Source organism: Silene latifolia, chromosome X (genome assembly GCF_048544455.1).
Source record: "Silene latifolia isolate original U9 population chromosome X, ASM4854445v1, whole genome shotgun sequence".
In the NCBI taxonomy this organism is placed as follows: domain Eukaryota; kingdom Viridiplantae; phylum Streptophyta; class Magnoliopsida; order Caryophyllales; family Caryophyllaceae; genus Silene; species Silene latifolia.
Genome location: NC_133537.1, coordinates 334,326,457 through 334,346,072, shown reverse-complemented (window position 1 = coordinate 334,346,072; position 19,616 = coordinate 334,326,457). Strand labels below are relative to the sequence as shown.

At 36.6% G+C, this 19,616-nt stretch overlaps 4 protein-coding genes across 6 annotated transcripts; all 4 read right to left on the bottom strand.

Annotated features, from left to right (window-relative positions):
• Window positions 1-3,146: 3,146 nt before the first annotated feature.
• Window positions 3,147-8,374, bottom strand: LOC141618877 (mogroside I-E synthase-like). Its single transcript, XM_074435939.1, has 3 exons — window positions 8,297-8,374; window positions 6,508-6,593; window positions 3,147-3,939 (listed from the first exon to the last, which is right to left on the bottom strand). The coding sequence occupies exon 3, from the start codon at window positions 3,925-3,927 to the stop codon at window positions 3,229-3,231; it is 699 nt and encodes a 232-aa protein (XP_074292040.1). The 5' UTR covers window positions 3,928-3,939; window positions 6,508-6,593; window positions 8,297-8,374; the 3' UTR covers window positions 3,147-3,228.
• Window positions 6,478-7,188, bottom strand: LOC141620917 (mogroside I-E synthase-like). Its single transcript, XM_074437662.1, has one exon. The coding sequence runs from the start codon at window positions 7,186-7,188 to the stop codon at window positions 6,478-6,480; it is 711 nt and encodes a 236-aa protein (XP_074293763.1).
• Window positions 8,375-9,051: 677 nt separating the features above from the next.
• Window positions 9,052-11,140, bottom strand: LOC141618875 (UDP-glycosyltransferase 74E2-like). The gene is made up of 2 exons (XM_074435938.1): window positions 10,376-11,140; window positions 9,052-9,921 (listed from the first exon to the last, which is right to left on the bottom strand). The coding sequence occupies exons 1-2, from the start codon at window positions 11,069-11,071 to the stop codon at window positions 9,208-9,210; spliced, it is 1,410 nt and encodes a 469-aa protein (XP_074292039.1). The 5' UTR covers window positions 11,072-11,140; the 3' UTR covers window positions 9,052-9,207.
• A 2,243-nt stretch (window positions 11,141-13,383) lies between these two features.
• On the bottom strand, window positions 13,384-15,979 carry LOC141618874 (F-box protein At4g22280-like). 3 transcript variants are annotated; one of them, XM_074435937.1, is made up of 5 exons: window positions 15,803-15,979; window positions 14,671-15,562; window positions 14,410-14,550; window positions 13,981-14,278; window positions 13,384-13,474 (listed from the first exon to the last, which is right to left on the bottom strand). In XM_074435937.1, exons 2-4 carry the CDS (start codon window positions 15,547-15,549, stop codon window positions 14,003-14,005), a joined length of 1,296 nt encoding a protein of 431 aa, XP_074292038.1. In that variant the 5' UTR covers window positions 15,550-15,562; window positions 15,803-15,979; the 3' UTR covers window positions 13,384-13,474; window positions 13,981-14,002. The 3 variants fall into 3 exon arrangements, with proteins under 3 accessions (XP_074292038.1, XP_074292036.1, XP_074292037.1); XM_074435935.1 differs by lacking the exon at window positions 13,384-13,474 and having other exon boundaries at window positions 13,862-14,278; window positions 15,803-15,978; XM_074435936.1 differs by lacking the exons at window positions 13,384-13,474; window positions 15,803-15,979 and adding an exon at window positions 15,641-15,785 and having other exon boundaries at window positions 13,862-14,278.
• Window positions 15,980-19,616: the final 3,637 nt, after the last annotated feature.

The following is a 19,616-nucleotide window of genomic DNA, read 5'->3' as shown; positions in this document are numbered from 1 at the left end:
GGGAAAGAATTTCCATGCAGAGGATAAAAAGATATGGTGAAATAGGATCACCCTGACGTAACCCGCATTGAGGAAAAATACGTCCGGAGGGAGTACCATTGATAAGAACTTGCAAAGAGACCGTTCTGACACAAGTTTATCATACGTTATTGCTGAGTGTTGAGTATTTATCATGTTTTACGGTATGACATATTTATGGTCTTATGGATTTCGATTATCCAAACTGATCTGATATTCGATCCGAATTTTGAATATCCAATTCGAAAGTTAAGTTTGGTTTGGATATTTGATCCGAAATCTTTGGTTTTGGTTTGGATATGGATATTAGATTTAAAACATTTGGATATCTGATTCGATCTAAAACTATAGTTTTCTAGTATAATTTCGAGAAAATACAATTTTATTTCATACAACAACTTAATTAATGTTTAAAATACTAGAAAAATATATAAGTGGTACCTAAATTTTTTGTCGAGAACATTGGAGTAAGAATACTAAAGAAAATCACCATGTAAGACGATGAATACAATCGTGTTTCAAACTTAATTTTAAAGTAAATTCAAAAGTATGGATATTTGATAGCTATCCGCATACGATCCAATTATTTTGGATACCTGAATATTGGATATCCGAAACATTTAGTTTGAATATTGGATATCTAACTTCAGGATTTCTAATTTGGATATCCGATCCGTGCTCTGCCCTAGTCAGAAGAGCTAGATTTAGGGGGTAATTTAGGCATTATACAATAAAATTACTGCCCTTCATAAGAAAATTACTGCGAGAACATTACATTCTCTGAGTGGTAGTTTAGTTGGGAAGGTGGTCGTTGGTAGATCTGGCAAGAGCAATCCGATTTGATTGGCCCGACCTCAAAATACTGACTCGAGACCCGAAGTAATCCGAACTACATCATCCAAATGCGACTCGAAAATCCGAATTGACCCGACCCAACCCAAACATGACCCTGACTTTCTTGACCAGTAACTGACCTGACCCAAAAATGACCCGATCTTGAACAACTAAACCCGAAAATGACTCGACAAAATATAACGCTAATTGAACCGAAAAGACTTAAAATGCGTACTATTTCTCTATTATTCATTGACCCGACCTGCTTGACCCGAAACAAACCTGACCAACAAACCCGAAATAGGCCCGAAACCCGAAATGACCTGTCCCGACCCGAATTAACCGGAAATCAATGACAGGCCCGAACTAACCAGAGTACCAGACCCGAACTGGCCCGATCCGAACTCGAACCCTTGACCCGTTTTGCCAAGTCTAGTCGTTGGGTATATAAGGGCCGAGCAAAATCGGATATCCGAATTTAAAATTATCATTTTTTCTGATCCACATCCGATCTGAATAATTCGGATATCCAAAAAACTGGAATTCGAAAATTAGGAGATTCAGATTTCGGAAACCGGATTCGATCTGGATTTAAATGTACAGTAAAACTTTCACCAAGGCTGGTAGTATTGGCCATTGGGCTATTGGCACTTGGCAGACTACAGTTAAAGGCAATTTCGGTCCATTTCGCATTTTGCAGTCCACTAAAAAAGGTAACGTATTCGATCGCATAAATTACAAGTCTTGATCGCATAAACTACAAGTTTCATCGCATAAATTACACGTCTTATATTGCATAAATTACAAGTCTTTATTACAAATTTCAAAACTAGTCTAAAAACCGCAGAAATTAAACATAAAGTTTTTTTTTTTTTCTATATAAATTTTTAATATTCAAATCGGATTCGGATATCCGGTTTTAAGAATATCACAATCCACATCTAATCCAGTTTATTCAGAAAAAACCGGATCGGATATCCAATTTAAATGGTATCCATATATACGGATTTTTTTCGGATTGGATTCGGAAAAAAAATCGGATCGGATATTTTTTGCTAAGCCCTAGACACTATATCTTCCTCCAATTCACACCAAAGGTAACACTTGTTTTTGGGTGGTCTTCGAGGCGGTACTTTGACCTTTTTTTTCTTCACATATACATGACTTTTTTTGTTAAAAAAAAAAATATTTTATGAGAGTTTTCCATACCAAATTTATATATATAAGTTTTTATAATAGTATTCGTGATCAAGTTTTTAAAATTTAACCACCAAAAAGTGAATGTTACCTTTAGTGCAGATCGAAGGGAGTCTAAATACGGTTTATAAACTATCAAATCTAACGGTTTAAAAAGGAAAACATAAGCAATCAATTAAAGCAGTAGGAGTATATTTTAAATTGAACTGACCATTAGACCATGTTTAAACAAGGTCAATTGTTAGGTCATGACCTTACTTGATCACACTAGTCACCCTTTAACTAGAAAATTATGGTGACCTTTGGGAAGAAGAGGTCAATTTGTGACCTTTGGTCTAGGTAGCACCAAAACGGACACGGACACGACACAGACATGCGATACGGCATTCCATGAAATTTAGGACACAGGACACGCTATTTAAATTTAATAAAAAAAACATATTTTATGGTTATAAATAACGTATGATTTTATTTTTGTAATGTATTTGATACTAAATTTAGGTCATTGAAGGTAAAATTCGACCTTTAACTATAACTAACTCTCATTTCCCACACAAACCAATCTTCTAATCAATATCTTTTGACGATTTATTCCTCGTCTAAACTATAACATGTTTAGGCGTGTGTCCGAGGAGTGTCGGGTGTCGGACACGGGATGACTAGTTAGGAGGAGTGTCAGTGCTATCTAGCCTTTGGTAGAGCAAATTAACCCAACTCATGACCTTATATGTGGAGATATGTAATTGGTTGACAGTATTAATAATTAATAAAAAAAATATATATAAAAAGATGATATAATGTGGAGAGATGTAATTAGTTGGAATGTGAAAAATGATTGGGTTGATAATCTAGGTCGTGACCTTCTGCTTGAGAGGGTGAGAGTAAGTCAAAATAATAAAGTGAGATTAAGAGTAAAACTGATCGTGACCTAATTAGTACGACAACTGCTTGAGGACGGTCGTATAAAAACTTAGGTGTAGGATCCAACTTAGAGCAATTATTTAGGAGGATAGATTATGTAGTACTAAGAGTCTCTTTTGAGATAATTTTAAATTACGAAAAATTCTAGTAAACGTCCTCCTTACAAGTTACACTTAAAAGGGAATCCATCAAATGAAATATTATAAAAATTTAGGTGTAAAGAGTACGATTTCGGAAGACACAAGAATTTTTCTTCAATCACATACATGATAATTTGGTAACAAACTCTTGAATATTGTTTGCCGAAGTACCACCTTCAACAGCAAATTGCTTCCACTTCTTGGCATTTTGTCTCATCTCTTTAGCACTTTCACCTTCCATAACTTCATGAATACACATTTCAATTTCCTCCTTTGTCACAAAACCGTCCTCGTTAGCCTTCACTCTGACTCCGATTCCCCAAAAATCCTGGATACATTTGGCATTCGTAAATTGGTCCGACCATTGTGGAAATCCTACCATAGGCACACCCAAGCTGACGGCTTCTAATATAGAGTTCCATCCACAATGTGTTACGAAACAACCTACTGCCTCATGAGCCAAAACCTCTAATTGCGGACACCAATTGACGATTAAACCTTTTTCTGAAGTATCTTCCTTGAATTTCAACGGGAGTTTGTTCTCTTCCGATGTCCTAACAACCCATAGGAAGAATCTATTACATTCCGACAATGCCATTGCAATTTCTTTCATTTGATCGGGTTGTAGAGATGCCATGCTGCCCATTGATACGTAAACAACCGAGCCACTCTCCCTTGCATTGAGCCATTGTATGCAATCATTGGTTTCGGGCTCAAACAGACTAAGGCCATAGTCCATGTCATCCGGGATCCGATTGTCCAAGTACTCGGAGGGAATACATGGTCCTATGGTCTTCACTGGACATATATTTTCCATCCACTTTATTACCTATTAACTCAAGAAACGACAAATGTTATGTTTTTAAGCTTAAGATGTGATGAATAATTAACGCGTTGACTATAAAATGTGAGGTTCTTTTGGCATGATTTTGAGCCACAAGGACATGAGTATCACCTCTAACGATTTTACCAACTACGTTAGTTGACATCTGCAAATATAAGCTTCTCTTGGTATATAAAACTATTTTATATTTAGGCTAATATAACCAATGGCGAAACCAAAATGATCGTTTATTGTTCACTTTTCCCTCTTTAGTCTTCCCTATCTTATTAATCTTTTAATTTGCGTGGGAGCACCAACATCTCGGTGCGCATTGTGCATCATCTTAGAGTCATGCTAAGAGGATTCAAACCAGATCATGATCACCCACCTAAAAAGGCGATGTTCTTAGGCGTGATCATGATCTGGTTTGAATCCTCTTAGCATGTCACCTTTTCGTTATCTATAAACTGGCTCGCATAAGAGACCGAAAGACGAGAGATATTGGGAGAGTTAGGTGTGTGAAAGATATGGACGACAGGGTTCTGGTTCAGGATAACGAAATAAAGGCTAGATGGAGTTCCTACTTTGATACTTTATTCAATGGACATCAGGAACAAGGTTTTGAGGATGTAGAGGTAACACCAAGCATGGTTAATCGAGAATTTGTGCGTAGAATACAAAAGAGTGAAGTTAGAAAGGCGTTAAGGAAGATGGGGTCAAAGAAAGCAGAGGGACCGGATGGTATACCCATAGAAGTTTGGAGGTGCTTCGGGGAGAAAGGGATCGAATGGGTAACCATGCTCTTCAACAAGATTTGGAGGAGTAACAAGATGCCATCGGCTTGGAGGAGAAGCACTCTTGTCCCTTTGTACAAGAACAAATGTGATGTTCAAGAGTGTTCCAATTATCGGGGAATTAAATTTATGAGTCATACGATGAAGTTATGGGAGCGGGTAATCGAGCAAAGGCTTAGGAGATGTGTAAACATCTCGGATAACCAATTTGGATTTATGCCCGGGAGATCGACTATGGATGCGATTTTTATCATGAGACAGTTGATGGAACACCATCGGGACAAGAAGAAGGACTTGCATATGGTTTTTATTGACTTGGAAAAGGCATATGATAGGGTACCAAGAGAAGTACTTTGGTGGGCTTTGGCGAGAAAGGGTTTGTCGCGAAAATATATTGACCTCATAAAGGACATGTATGAGGGGGTTAGTGCAAGTGTTCGCACTAATGTTGGGAGAAGGAAGAATTTCCCATTACCATCAGGGTGCATCAAGGTTCCGCACTTAGTCCTTTTTCTCTTTGCTATAGTTATGGATGAGTTGACAAGGGATATTCAGGACGACATCCCTTGGTTTATGATGTTTGCTGATGATATTGTGTTGATTGATGAGACAAAAGAGGGGGTGGAGAGAAAGTTGGAATTATGGAGGCAGACTTTAGAGACTCGTGGGTTTAGGTTGAGCAGGAATAAGACTGAGTATTTGAGGTGTCAGTTCACTAAGGTGGCGGGGTTGAGATCGACAGAGACGGGGAGTATTATTTTCGATGGGAATGTTGTTGAGGGGTCTGATTTCTTCAGATATCTAGGATCTATTATTAAAAAAGATGGGGAGTTAGACGAAGATGTGGCTCACAGAATTAAAGCGTGATGGTTGAAATGGAAGAGTGTTTCAGGGTTTCTATGCGATAAAGATATGCCCCAAAGATTAAAGGGAAATTTTTATCGCACGACAATTAGGCCTGCCTTACTTTACGGTTCCGAGTGTTGGGCCGTGAAACACTGTCACATTCAAAAGAAGAGTGTGGCGGAGATGCGCATGTTGAGGTGGATGTGCGGACATACCAGGAAAGATCGGTTAAGGAATGAGGTGATTAGGGAAAAGGTAATGGAAAACCGACTAAGATGGTTTGGCCATGTGAGAAGGAGATCTATGGACGCACCAGTTAGGAGGCTGGAGACTTGGAGAACATAAAAGGTCCTTAGAGGTAGAGACAGACATGGTTGAGAGTGATAGAGCACGATATGAGATTTCTGGGGCTTGAGGAGAGTATGGTGACGGAGAGGGCACAATGGAGGGAAATGATACATGTGGATTTTTAGTATTTGACGTTTTTTTTTTACATATTTAGTATTTTTTTATTTAATTTAAAGAAATTAAATTATTTATTCTTCTCTCCTTTATTACACTTTTTTACCAACCATTTTCTTATAGATTTTACTTGGTTCATTCCGGATCCTTAATTATATTTCGGTTTTTAAAAATCGTTTTAATCTTTTCTCTCGATTTAAATTTTAAGTTTTTATAAAAGAAATCCGGAATTCGATTTTAAAACCCCTAAGTTTACCTTGACTTTCCATTACATTTTCGTTCTTCCTTTTTGTTTTTCATTTTCCCTTTTTTTATTCGCATTTTGAGGCGTGCGTTCACCCATGGACGGTTCGAAAGGATGATTCATGTCAGCCGACCCAAATCATTTTGGGATTAAGGCTCTGATGTTGTTGTTGTTGTTGTATTGACATTGTGCCACCTATTAACGAAACAAAGTACTAAAATGGCGCACCTCAATCTCAAGCTTGTCGAGGGTATTGACGAACAAACAAGTTGCTTCTTTCACATTTGAAAATTGATCAATAGGGTATGATCGTCCTGCAGAAGTTACAAAGCTGGGTAAATCTTCAACCTTCAACAATGATTTAATGGCAGGTAGAGACACAAGATTCGACCCGGTTATTGGAGTCTTCAACTTCCCTTGACTGACATGGTAATAAATGGAATTCACCATACAAGATTGAGTAAAAAAAGGAGCTCCCTCAAGTCCGCCTTTTTTAACCACGTCTAAAACCCAAGGCATAACTGAATCATATATTACCATTTTCGGTGTAGGGTCAAGTTTCTGGTCATTGTTCTTAAAGTGATCAAGGATATCAGACAAACTTTGAGAGACCGAAGTCCTTAACCTATAAAGATAAGCGCGTACATCACGCTTATCTGGTTCTTCTTCATAACCATCGAAGATTCTTACAAACTCCAGGTCAAAAGACTGGTGCTTATATTGAAAGGATGCCTGATGGGAAATGCTGGAAGGTACAAGTATAGTAACCTTAAGGCCTTTAAACGCCAAGCGTTTCGCAAACTGGAGAATCGGGTTTATATGGCCTTGAAGGGCATACGGTAGAACTAGAACATGAGCTCCTCTAGTAATTGTTCTTCCAAGGATACCTTCATTGTCCTCCATCACCATTTTTTTTCTAAACATGTATTTGTTTGATATAATTGGTATATAGTTTGTGAAACTTTTTGTGATAGAAACATAGTGGAGTTAGTTTAAAGAGTTCTACTTGGATATTGGTTGTTTTTACTTTCTACTTTTTACTTTTTACTATATTGCGATGATCAAGACGGCTGATAATTTTAAAATGGTTTTTTTCCAGTTCCTCAAAAGAAATCCAGGTCCAAACCCATCTTCTCAATTGGATGCCTACGTTAAAGTTTCAGAGTGACCTAAGGGTTAAGGGAAACCAAATTTGTAAAAAGTAGTGAAACGGCGGAATATACAAACAGTGAACAATAACTTCCATAAGAACAAAAAAATTGCCAAGATAACTACCCAAATAGTATAGAAATGTGTCAATCAATAGTCATACACTCATACCCGTCTTAGATTCATTTGATGAATCCGACCTATAAATATTTGCTCAAAAACTAATAAACCCAAACAATCAAACCCGAACCATGCCCAAAGTAGCTCAAAAAGTGCACACGAACATGCCAAAATTCATAGAAGTGTACAGATATAATTGTACTCTATCCGTCCCGGTCAATAGTTTACACTTAATTTATTAGAAAACCGTGGGGTAAGGGGATAACACAGACACTATTTGTGGTAATATGGACAATGAGGTCACGCAAAAAAGTTGGCAGCCAAAACAGTTTAAGTCGTACATGCTTCATGCTTGAAAGATCGCCAAAAACATTGCATTCAAATTTCAAAGTCAGCTTATTTGCACATGCTTGAAAGTTGGGGAATAAATGGGATAAAATATTGAAAACTTTAATTAGAGACTTATGGCTAGAAAAATTTGACAACTTTATATGGGCTATAATACGTTTGTCTTGACCATTAGGCTAAGACATCTTCCGTATATCTAACAAGTTTATACGCGTTAATGTGCATTGCCTAGTTTTCAAAGATGGAACACAAAAATGTGATAGAGAATCCCTACTCCTATACTTACGACAATACAAGAGCTGAAATTGAAACAGTTGTAAACTATCAAATCCAACGGTTTACAAAGGAAAACATAAGCGAACAATTGAAGCAGCGGAGTATGATTTAAAATTGAACTGACCATTATTTCAAGCCCTTCTATATGCTGCATCAGCAAGAATCCTCTTAGTTGTACTGATGTAGAGCACTGCATATAGATAACAGATTTAGACAGCATAGGTTAAAATAATCAAGGGTCGAACAATAAGAAAGGAAACAGAATTAGGAACAGAAATGGAGTTTCTCAGTTTCTTGCAGCAACCAGGGGAGCCTTTAAGTCACACACACATTGTAAAACATTTCAACATATTCTCAAGACATTCAAAAAATGATACTGGTATACAGAATGTTTAATCTGAGAAGGCAGACTGATATGAAAAGTTTTCGACTTTAAATGATCATATCAAAGCAAGAAGTTTATAGTGTCATGAAAGAACAGGTTGAATGTACGAGCCTTATTGCGCGTAAGTTTTCTTTAGCGGAAGACATGATTATACTCATTCAGTATCATTGCACCACAGCAAAGCAGCATTCCTTCTAATCAACTACTCTACTGTAATAGTATCAAGAAAACAATTTGATTATTGACATTGAAAGATGAAGAACGCACCTGTCTTCAAATGAGAACCTTTGATAGGGAATATGTTTAAGGGTGAAGTTGGGCTGGCTTAAATTTTCCTGCCATAAGTACAATTGATACAATAGTTTGACAAAATACTGACAAAGTTTCGGCAAAAAATCTCAGCTGTTTCAGGAGATTGCTGAAAATATCCAATTCTGACGACTATTTATCCGTGGTTTTTAGGCCGACTGACCCCGTAATAAAAAGCGTCAAAATTCGCACCACAATCATTCCATATCATATAAAAATGTCTCAGGCTAACAAGAAGAACATATAGTAAAAGGCACCTTTTAAAATGTCGCTTGAATTAGAACAATTATTTAGGAGGAAAGATTATGTAGAACTACCAGATTCTCCTTTGAGACAGATTTTTAAGTTGAACATTGTAATTTGGTTACAAATTCTTGAATATTGTTTGCCGAGGTACGACCTTCAACAGCAAGTTGCTTCCACTTATTGGCATTTTCTCTTATCTCTTTAGCGCTTTCACCTTCCATAACTTCATGAATACACATTTCAATTTCCTCCTTTGCCACAAATCCATCCTCGTTAGCCTTCACTCTGACTCCAATTCCCCAAATATCCTCGATACATTTGGCATTAGTGAATTGGTCTGACGATTGTGGAAATCCCACCATAGGCACGCCTAAACTGACAGCTTCTAATGTCGAGTTCCACCCACAATGTGTTATGAAACAACCTATTGCCTGATGAGCCAAAACCTCTAATTGTGGACACCAATTGACAATTAAACCTTTTTCTGACGTATCTTCCTTGAATTTCAACGGGAGTTTGTTCTCTTCCGATGTCCTAACAACCCATAGAAAGAACCTATTACAATTCAACATTGCCGATGCAATTTCATTCATTTGATCGGGTTTTACAGACGCTATGCTTCCCATTGATACGTAAACAACGGAGCCACTCTCCCTTGCATTTAGCCATTGTATGCAATCATTTGTTTCGGGCTCAAAAAGGCTAAGGCCATAGTCCATGTCATCCGGGATCAGATTGTCCAAGTACTTGTAGGGAATACATGGTCCTATGGTCTTCACAGGACATATGATTTCCATCCACTTTATTACCTATTAATTCAAGCAACGATAAATATGTAATGTTTTTCAGCTTAAAATGCGATGAATAATTAACGCGTTCACTATAAATATACGGACAATTTGATGATTTTGATGCTGACGGATTTGGAACTCAGGGCATTGCACGAAGGGCTGGGCACCGGACCGGACCGGAATCCAAAAAAATCATGTCCGGTCCAAGACCGGAATTTTTTTATATACCCTCTTTTTCAAATTCCGGCCCAAAAAACCGGACCGGTTGAACCGGAATGGACCGGATTAAATAGGCGTACACTTGTTTTTTTTATAATAGTTTTGAAAAAATAAAAAAAATACAATAATTCCGGTCCGGACCGGAATTTTTAATTCCGGTTCCGGTCCGGTAGATTCCGATCCGGACCGGATTATGCCCACCCCATAATAATTGCACCTCCTATCAACAAAACAAAATACTAAAATGGCGTACCTCAATCTCAAGCTTGTCCAAAGAATTGACGAACAAACAAGTTGCTTCTTTCACATTCGAAAATTGATCAATGAGCATATTGATAACTGCAGCAGGGTATGATAATCCTGCAGAAGTTACAAAGCTAGGTAAATCTTCAACCTTCAACAATGATTTTATGGCAGGTAGAGACACAAGATTCGACCCGGTTATTGGAATCTTCAACTCCCCTTGATTGACATGGTAATAAATGGAATTCACCATACAAGATTGAGTAAAAAAAGGAGCTCCCTCAAGTCCGCCTTTTTTAACCACGTCTAAAACCCAAGGCATAACTGAATCATATATTACCATTTTGGGTGTAGGGTCAAGTTTTTGGTTATTTTTCTTAAAGTGATCAAGGAGTTCAGACAAACTTTGGGAAATAGAGGTCTTTACTCGACGAAGATAAGCATTTACGTCACGCTCATCAGGTTTTCCTTCATAACCATCAAAGATTCGTATGTACTCGAGGTCGAAAGATTGGTGCTTATGTTGTTGAAAGGGTGCTTGATGGGAAATGCTAGAGGGTACAAGTATAGTAACCTTAAGGCCTTTGAATGCCAAGCGTTTCGCAAATTGGAGAATCGGGTTTATATGGCCTTGAAGGGGGTACGCTAGAACTAGAACATGAGCTCCTCTGGTAACTGTTCCAAGGATAGCTTCATTGTTCTCCATCACTATTTTTTTCTAGACATGAAAGCTGTATTTGCTTGCTATAATTGTTAGACTATGTTTAACAATGATTTTTTTCACAAAATGACAAAAAAAAATCACCAAAAAGTAAAATTAGGTGCGCAACATTGTGTTCAATTGTGTTGCAGAGCAACCTAAGGTTGTGACACTCCATTTCTCTCTCCCCACGCCACATGTCAATAGATGATTGGACCTTTTTTTTCAACTTTAAAAGCAAAATTGATGCAGATTTGTTTCCGTTGTAAATGTACAACAAGTTATAACGGCTCTATTTTTTTAAAAAAAACTTTATTAAAATAAAAAATAATTACATAGATAGTCATAATTTTTCATTCTCTATAAATAGAGACCAATCTTGATATATTTTTGATCACAAAAAAAAATTCATATAATAAAAAAGATCTACAATTTAATATTAATAAAGATGTACAATATAATTTTAATAAAAAAAATCATTTGTTACCCAAATTAACTCAATGCACTACTTTTGTTACCCAACTCAACTCAATTAATGTATAAAAGAGAATATAAAAGGTGGGGTATAGGAAATAGTGAAAAGTAAGTGTTATAAGAATGTTATTGATAAAGTGTCATACAACTTGGAGTAGTGTTATTGAAGTGAAAGAAGAATGAAAAAGGTAAAAATATTAATATAATAATCATAACATTCATATTGTGAAAATTGTTGATGTACATAGTCTTATGTCCTTTGAGATTTCCATGATAGAAATCTAGTGGAGTTGGCCCTATCTTTGGCAGTAACATGTCAATTGCATCATGTGACCAAACTTTGGCTGTTTTTATAAGACGGTCATAACATATCCGTTTTAAGTGTAAAGCAGGTTAAATACTACCCCATATAAATATATGGTTCCTTAATCAATTGGGAAATACTACCCCATATAGATATATGGGAGTATGAGACAACTTTGTCATTCCCTAGACATCTTATTAAGGAACCATAAATCCCCAAATGTTTAAGTGTAAATGTTGGGACACAAGATGAGACACGGAATGGGACAGAAGATTTGCACTGGCAATAAACACCACCAAAAATTTGAAAACCCCACCTAACTATACCCAAAATAACTCCAACCAGTGCACACATGTGTGGTCAAGCTAGCTTCATTCTTAGAACTAAAATTGATGAGATTACAGCATACCCAATTCAAAGAAAAAACAAGTTAAAAATCTCAACAACTTAGTACATATTATGGATTAAAGCTAAATTGGGTAATACTAAAATTGCCTGAATTCAATTTATTCAAAGTTGAACTGATTGAAACAACAGTAAATTCAAAAAAGCTGATAACTTTAATACTCTGAAACAAGAAAAACAACTAAACAGCAGTAAATGTTAAACCCAGAAAAATAAAGTGAAGAAATGTGCATTTATTTACCTTATGTTTCAAACTCTGATAAGGTGATAGTTTCGGTAGTAGTTGCCACATACCATTGTTTCCTCGGACAAATGCATCATCATATGTATTTCTCAGCTGCCCCATTAACATAATCTACTGTTTGTTCCATTGCAATGATCATGTATCCATCAAGGCAAGCCAAAATACCTGCAAATGTGGTATGTTATTAGAAAATCGAACATATTGACAATAATCAGGATCAATGACATTACAATCCAACTTATAACCATTGTCTCTAGCAGACTTTCTAAACCATATTAAGGTGTCCTGTTTTACTATTATTATTGCCTCCATTGCCTGTTTAACTGCACCAGGCCAGCCTGTAAGTGACACACCTTGTAAAACATTTCACCATATTCTCCGACATTCCCAAGAAGATATATACTTGCATACAGAATGTTTAATTTGAGGAGAAGGCTGGCCAATATGAAAAGTTTACAACTTAAAGACATATAAGCCAATGACAATTACAGTTAACCAAAGTTATTACCAAAGTGTATCAACCGGCATATACAACATTTCATATTCAAAACCCGGAATTTGATAACAAAAATATACTAAACACACCTAATTGACTCGACATTATTTGACTCTAACACTCTACCCGAAAAATAATTATTGTTTTAAGACCGCTGTATGGTGTATAGAAACCTGTTCTTTTGTGTGTCCAACAATAATAAGTAATGAGTATTTAACCAGTTTAAGGGACAACTTATATAGTAGAACGGTCTTATTTTGTAAATTGTGTTAGCCGAATTATCAGAGGATTTCAAATGATTTTAACTTATATGAAACAAAAACAGCAACATGCTGAACAAATAAAACATTGAACAAAAAACAACATAAGCAATTAATTGGAGCAGCTGAGTATGATCTAAAAATGAACTGACCATTATTTCATACTCCACATTACGCAGTTACGCTGCATGAGCAAGAGTCTTCCTTGTTGTGCTGATGTAGATCACTGCATATAGATTTAGACAGCATAAGTTACAAAAATCAAGGATATTGATAACGCGCAGTTGGCCTTTTCGGACAATATATTCTAGTCATCTATGGTTCAAACATTAAGTATTTCATAGCTAGCTAGCATCCTCTATTCCTCTCATTTCACGGCTTTCCTCTACAACATAACCCTACATTTCAAAGGATTCTCCCATGTAAGGACGGTTGGATGTACACTGGTGTATCCATCCCTCTATTAGGAGGTAAGTTTTCGTTAACGGACGACCTGATTATATTATACTTTATTCAGCATTCCTTTGGAATTGCATCACAGTCATTCACAGTCACAGTAAACCAGCATTCCTAATTGTCAAACAAAAATGCAGCTTGAGCAAACCCTTGAAGATATCATCAACTTGACGTAAATAATTATTCCCGCGGTCTTAATCATTTGTTACATGTGATTAAAAATATAGCTCAAAAAGAATAAAAACAATAAACAAATGATCGAAACAAAACAAAAACCATGGCAAGACGTGGGTTGAACTTAGATGCAGATCAATTCTACGGCAGGATTGTCATTCTGCAACATGATGAACTTTGGGTGGCTGCGGCACATCGGACTAAGTTTAGCACCCAGAACAAATACCATTCGCTCAAGTGAAACCCCATTTCTAAGCAAATACTTGATCAGTTCGAGTGTAGAGAACCCGGGATATAGTCCATTGATTTTAAACTCTTTCAAATGGAAATGCGGTCGATCTTCATATTGCAGCTGGGGCCCCAGCTCGTGGGGCCGCGCCTTGCGGAATCTGGGGTTTACCTATAGTCAACAAATAACAAAACCGAGGACATCATTGTAAAATATGTAGAGGAAGTAAGTATTACCATAATACGAGTACAAATATTGTGCTTGTAATGAAATCTAGATTCGTAATGCAAATAATTACTAACCTGCAAACACAATTCTTGAAGAACAGGACAGGCATATAAGAAATGTGTAATCGTGAAAAGATTGAAACCTATCTTAATATCTGCACGTAAATCCAAGCGCTTTAGGCAAGGCATAGTCACGTTTGGAGGCAGTGGTCGTACCTGATGATTACGAGAATTAGTACCAATAATAATAGGATTAGTCATTTTCCACAAATCTGTGTCAATAGAAGCCATTGAAAGAAAATAATTAAATCGAGACAGCTAGAGATGCAACGTTACCTCACTATTTACCCAAAGAGACAATGTTTCGAGCTGAGGCACTTCCCTGGCAAGGTCACTGAATACAGATGCCACGCCCCGTACGTTGTAATAAAGTTTTAACGATACCTCTTGCAGTAGAGGAACACAGACAAACTTGAATTGAGAACGACCCAAAAAATCAAATGTCTCCAGACGTGGACAAACGAGTTCAACATATTGACAGTCTTCACTAATGATGATTTTCTTCAAAAAGGGATGCTGGAAACGTAGGTATCCATAAATACGACAGTCAATCATGCTTAGCGATTCCAAATTTAAACTACCGGAGAGGATACACTCCAAGTCCGACAAATGCAGAGGTACATTAGTCAATTCAATAGTGCTTAATTTACTCAGCCAGCTTGTACGAGTACCACAAATTGATCTCAGGTCGCAATATGTAAGTCGTAGATGCTTCAAACAAGATCCTCTGTCAGTGTCAAAGAGATGAAAAGGGAAAACATACTCGTCACCTCTGGCCTTAAGATAATAAGGCATGAAATCGAAGTCCAATTCCTCAATCTCTTTGTCACAGACACTTGCGATCCACCCATTTATATGCGAAGCATACTTATTTCCAAGGTCAAACTTGATTTTAAGTGCAATTGTTTTTTGTGCTCTCCAAATTTCTAGAAACTGATCCACCGCTTTTACGAACTTGGACTTACGAGCAAGTGATACGTCGCATGAATCTTTCCCTAAAATAGTGTAATCGTCAAACCAGAGAACAGATCGGCAATCAGGGAGGTTTTTCCACGTAGACGACAATGACTTCACTCTAAAAGTATCTCTAACCGTCAAGAGAGAAAGAATGTAGCAGAGAATATCATCAGGCAGCTCGGTTATGTAGTCAGCCATCAATCTCAATTACCTGAAACATCATAAAAATTCTCATGAGCAACAATCACCGCCATATTCATCTAACACAAAACGTAAAAAGAACACCTACATAAGACTCTTCAAAATTCAAATCACCAAAAATAAAGCTTTGAGCTTAACCAGGTGCTGAAAAGGCCGCATAAACACAACAATTGTACAAGACTGTAATTGCTATCCTTAGATATCATTTCCATGGCATCGGTACGTCTTAAATGGGTTTTCTAACACATACATTTTTATATCCACTATGAACTATCATGAAAATTGCCGCGGAGCATCCACAACCCACCATGAGGAAGTAAGTTGTGAAAGCCTAATTGGTAGCCAACCCCATTCGACAAGAAAGTGGGGAGCATCCACAACCCACCATGTCAGTGATTATACTCGATGAAAACCATAATGTTGATTAGCAAAAAAAGCAAGTAAAAGTTTCAAAAAGGCGGTATGCCATGCATTTACATAGGGGCGTCTTAAAGTAAATAGACGCCCGGTGCACCACAAAATTATGAGGCCCCAAATATCAATGTCCTCCCTTCATTTGTTGTCCTATTCCATTTTTGGGTGTCTCCGTCAATTGTTGTCCTTTCTATTTTAGGATTGCATTTGATGAGCAATTTGATCATTCATACTCACTTTGGTTCACTTGTCATCTCATAATTGACCTCCAAAACCAAAGGACAACAATTGACCGGGACGGAGGGAGTAAAAGTGTACTATGCGTCAGGGTTTTTATTGAATTTCATCTATAAAGCTTGTAAATTCGGCGGCTAAAACCGGAGGCCCGGTTTTGCCGCCTGTGGTTGTCCATGGCCTTAGACGACCCCATAATAAATTACGCAAATTGGTAAAACTCTAGGTGATATACGAATTGGCCCAATTGGGGAATAAATGAGATTCATTAGTAGGATGCTGGCAGTATTCTGGGACACAACCATGGTCCAAGAAGACGAAAATTTCACGGAACGGTTTAAATTACCCATTTGTCCCCGGTAGGTCCTTGCTACGCCACCGGAACCTTTAAATATCTTCCAATTTCAAGTTTCGAAATAGGGTTATGTTTGCACAAATTCATCATAAACCAGGATTTTGAGTAACCACTTTTGCCTATTAATAGGGTTATATTTGCATCCTTTTTACAACTATATTACTGTAAAACCGTCTTACACAAAACTAACTCAGTCTCAAAACAACAAAAGGAAAAAGAGGAGAGGGTGGCCGGGTGGGAGGGTAACTGCCAAAGTAACCAATTCGACATGCATTATTTTCAGCAGTTTAAAACGAATACACTCGTCTTAAACAAGAATTTGTGTTAAAAATTGAGTATATTTAGAAAGGAAATTACCAAAACATGAAGATGAAAACATTAATGGATTGAAATAACATACCCGAGAAAGGGGAGAGTTGCCGAGGTTGGTCGCCAACAGTTTACTGTATTAGTTTCACCAGCGTGTTAATTTTTTTTGTTTATCATATATTATATTAAAGCAATAACCGGGTGCCTTTTTGATTGCCACGTGTCATGTGCCACATGTCATTTGCAGAAAATAAGTCACAAATTTAGTAAGATTCTAACCAAGAGTTACCATAATATAAATTTAAATTTAAATCTGACTTATATTCTATTCTCAATATATTAACTCCTAAAATCTCGACTATAATATCCGTTTTTTATTTTTTTTCCAACTTGGTGATCAAAACGGAAATCATTCTCCATAAAATCTCCATTAATAAATGGAAATGATTTTGATTGACCATTTATATAATAATGTCATATATTTAGCCGATTCCATTTATTAATTTTTTTTTTTCAATTTTGAGGATTTGAAAGTAGATTTTTTTTATTGTGACACTAATTTTATTTTGTTTAATTTTATTCGCATTTTGAGGTGTGCGTTCACCCAGGGACGGTTCTAAAAGATGATTCATGTCAGCCGACCCCAATTCATTTTGTGATTAAGGCTCTATGTTGTTGTTATTGTTGTTGTTAATTTTATTCAGCATAATCTATTTTTCGTTACTTCTACATATTGGTACCTTGTGCTAAATACTCCATAGGTTTGTTAACAAAATCAGACTTTTTACCATGATATTGTTTGATGTGCATGGTTTGCCTACCAAATTCCAATCCCAATTCTCTTTTCTTTTATCTCATTATATATAATGTGTTGGTTTGAAATTTGTACATTTAGAATGTAGAATGTGTAACGGCTAAGTCCATGAGCTTGATTATCCCCAAAATCGAGGTAAATCGTGAAGTATTTTTTTTGTATTAGGGTTGGTTTGAAAATTATACAGTGGAGTTTGGAGGGTAGACGTAAAGAGGTAATATTCTAATTTTCTTAATATTTAGAATGGTACCTAATAAAAATGGTTTAGATACATACTCTATAAGACTACAATAAAAATTTGATTACTAACATTATTATTTCTGAAGTTATAAAATATATACTACAGAGTAATAAGCACCAACACCAAGGTCAAATATATCGCATGAAACGATCTCCTTATAAAATTATGATGGGATTACCCATATATAATGTCAAATATTTATTTCATGATAATCCTAAAATTAAATTTGATTAAATTTTAATGTTTCAAATTATAAAAACAACAATTATGTGACACCGAGTTGTGAGAGTAATTTTGAAGGAAAAAATACAAGTGCACAAAAACTTGGGAGATATCCACTCATGTTAATTGGATTTTCCATGTTGCGTTTAATTTAGTGTGTGTTTAGCCTAATTTGTAAAAGTGTTTTTGGACTCAAAAACACTTTTTGGCCAAACACATACTTTTCTAAAAGTTAAACAAAATTTCTCAAAAGCTAAAAATCCATATTTTTGCCCATAGAAATAGAAACAACTATTTGTTGTTTCTGCTTTTGAAAAACACTTTTGAAAAATTAAACTTGAAAAACAAAAACTCATTTTCGAGAATCGAGGTCAAACATGCTCTTAGTTTAGTTTAGAGGTAAGTTGTATACGATTTATTGTTTTTGAATTGTTTAAGTATGGGTCTATTCATGGTTATTTTAGGTTTCTATTTTAAGGGTAGTATGCATTACGTCATTCAAAGCATTTCTCGATCGAGACTATTAAGGCTGTTTAAATCTACAAATATACAAGTATCAAAACTTTTAATACGATTTTAAAAAAATTATATGGTATTGAACACAAATGGTATTAGAAATGGTGAGAATACATGTGTATACTCTATAGTTAGACTACGTTTGACATGAAGATGAATGGATCAAGTAAAATGGTGGAAACATAATAGCGGGAAAGGTATAGAATGTTTTGGTTGCATGACAAAAATGATGAACAATGTTGAGAGAAAAGTGTCATTTGTTAATATGTTCCATAAACAAAGAAAAGAAACAAAACTATTACTCCCTCTTATTCATTTTAACTCTCCCCTTTCAAAAGGGCACGCAAATTAAGGGGAGGATTATTTTATTGTAAAGTATTGTGGTGGTGTAAGGTAATTGGAGAGAGGGAAGGTATTATTGTGGGGTAAGAGATTAAAATAAGTATTGTTGTGGGGTAAGGTGATTAAAATAAGATAAAGTATGAGTATTGTGGGGTATTGTTGTGGGGTAGGGTGATTAAAATAAGGGGGCGTTTGGTTCGGGGGCTTTAAGAAAGGGAAAGAGAATCAAATGGGACGATTCCATTTGTTGTTGTTTGTACCATACTCCCCCATACCCCTCCCCCGGGTAACCCCATAACCCCCTTTCCCTTCTACTCTCTTCCACCATTGCCACCAACACCAATCGTCAACCACTTCCACCAACACCCACTGTCAACCACTTCCACCAACACAACCACCATCAGCGACGCTGGCGGTCCCTCATTCCGGCCCACTCACCGGCGCTCCACGCCACCCTTGCTTTCCATTCAGACCCATATCTCCAACCACTAAACACCACATCAACACCTTCAATAACTTTCCCACCCCACCGAAACTCCCTCGCCGGTAACCTCTCTTCCCGAACACCAGATCTTGTATTTATTAGGGTGAGGGAGGAGTTTCGTGGGTGGTGGCTT

Coding starts and splice junctions, on each gene's coding strand:
- LOC141618875 (XM_074435938.1), bottom strand. CDS start 11,071: ATGGAGAACAATGAAGCTATCCTTGGAACAGTTACCAGAGGAGCTCAT. Junction 9,922..10,375: donor TGGACAAGCTTGAGATTGAG/GTACGCCATTTT, acceptor TTGAATTAATAG/GTAATAAAGTGGATGGAAAT.
- LOC141620917 (XM_074437662.1), bottom strand. CDS start 7,188: ATGGTGATGGAGGACAATGAAGGTATCCTTGGAAGAACAATTACTAGA.
- LOC141618874 (XM_074435937.1), bottom strand. CDS start 15,549: ATGGCTGACTACATAACCGAGCTGCCTGATGATATTCTCTGCTACATT. Junction 14,551..14,670: donor CTCTTTGGGTAAATAGTGAG/GTAACGTTGCAT, acceptor CGTAATCATCAG/GTACGACCACTGCCTCCAAA. Junction 14,279..14,409: donor TTCAAGAATTGTGTTTGCAG/GTTAGTAATTAT, acceptor TGTTGACTATAG/GTAAACCCCAGATTCCGCAA.
- LOC141618877 (XM_074435939.1), bottom strand. CDS start 3,927: ATGGAAAATATATGTCCAGTGAAGACCATAGGACCATGTATTCCCTCC.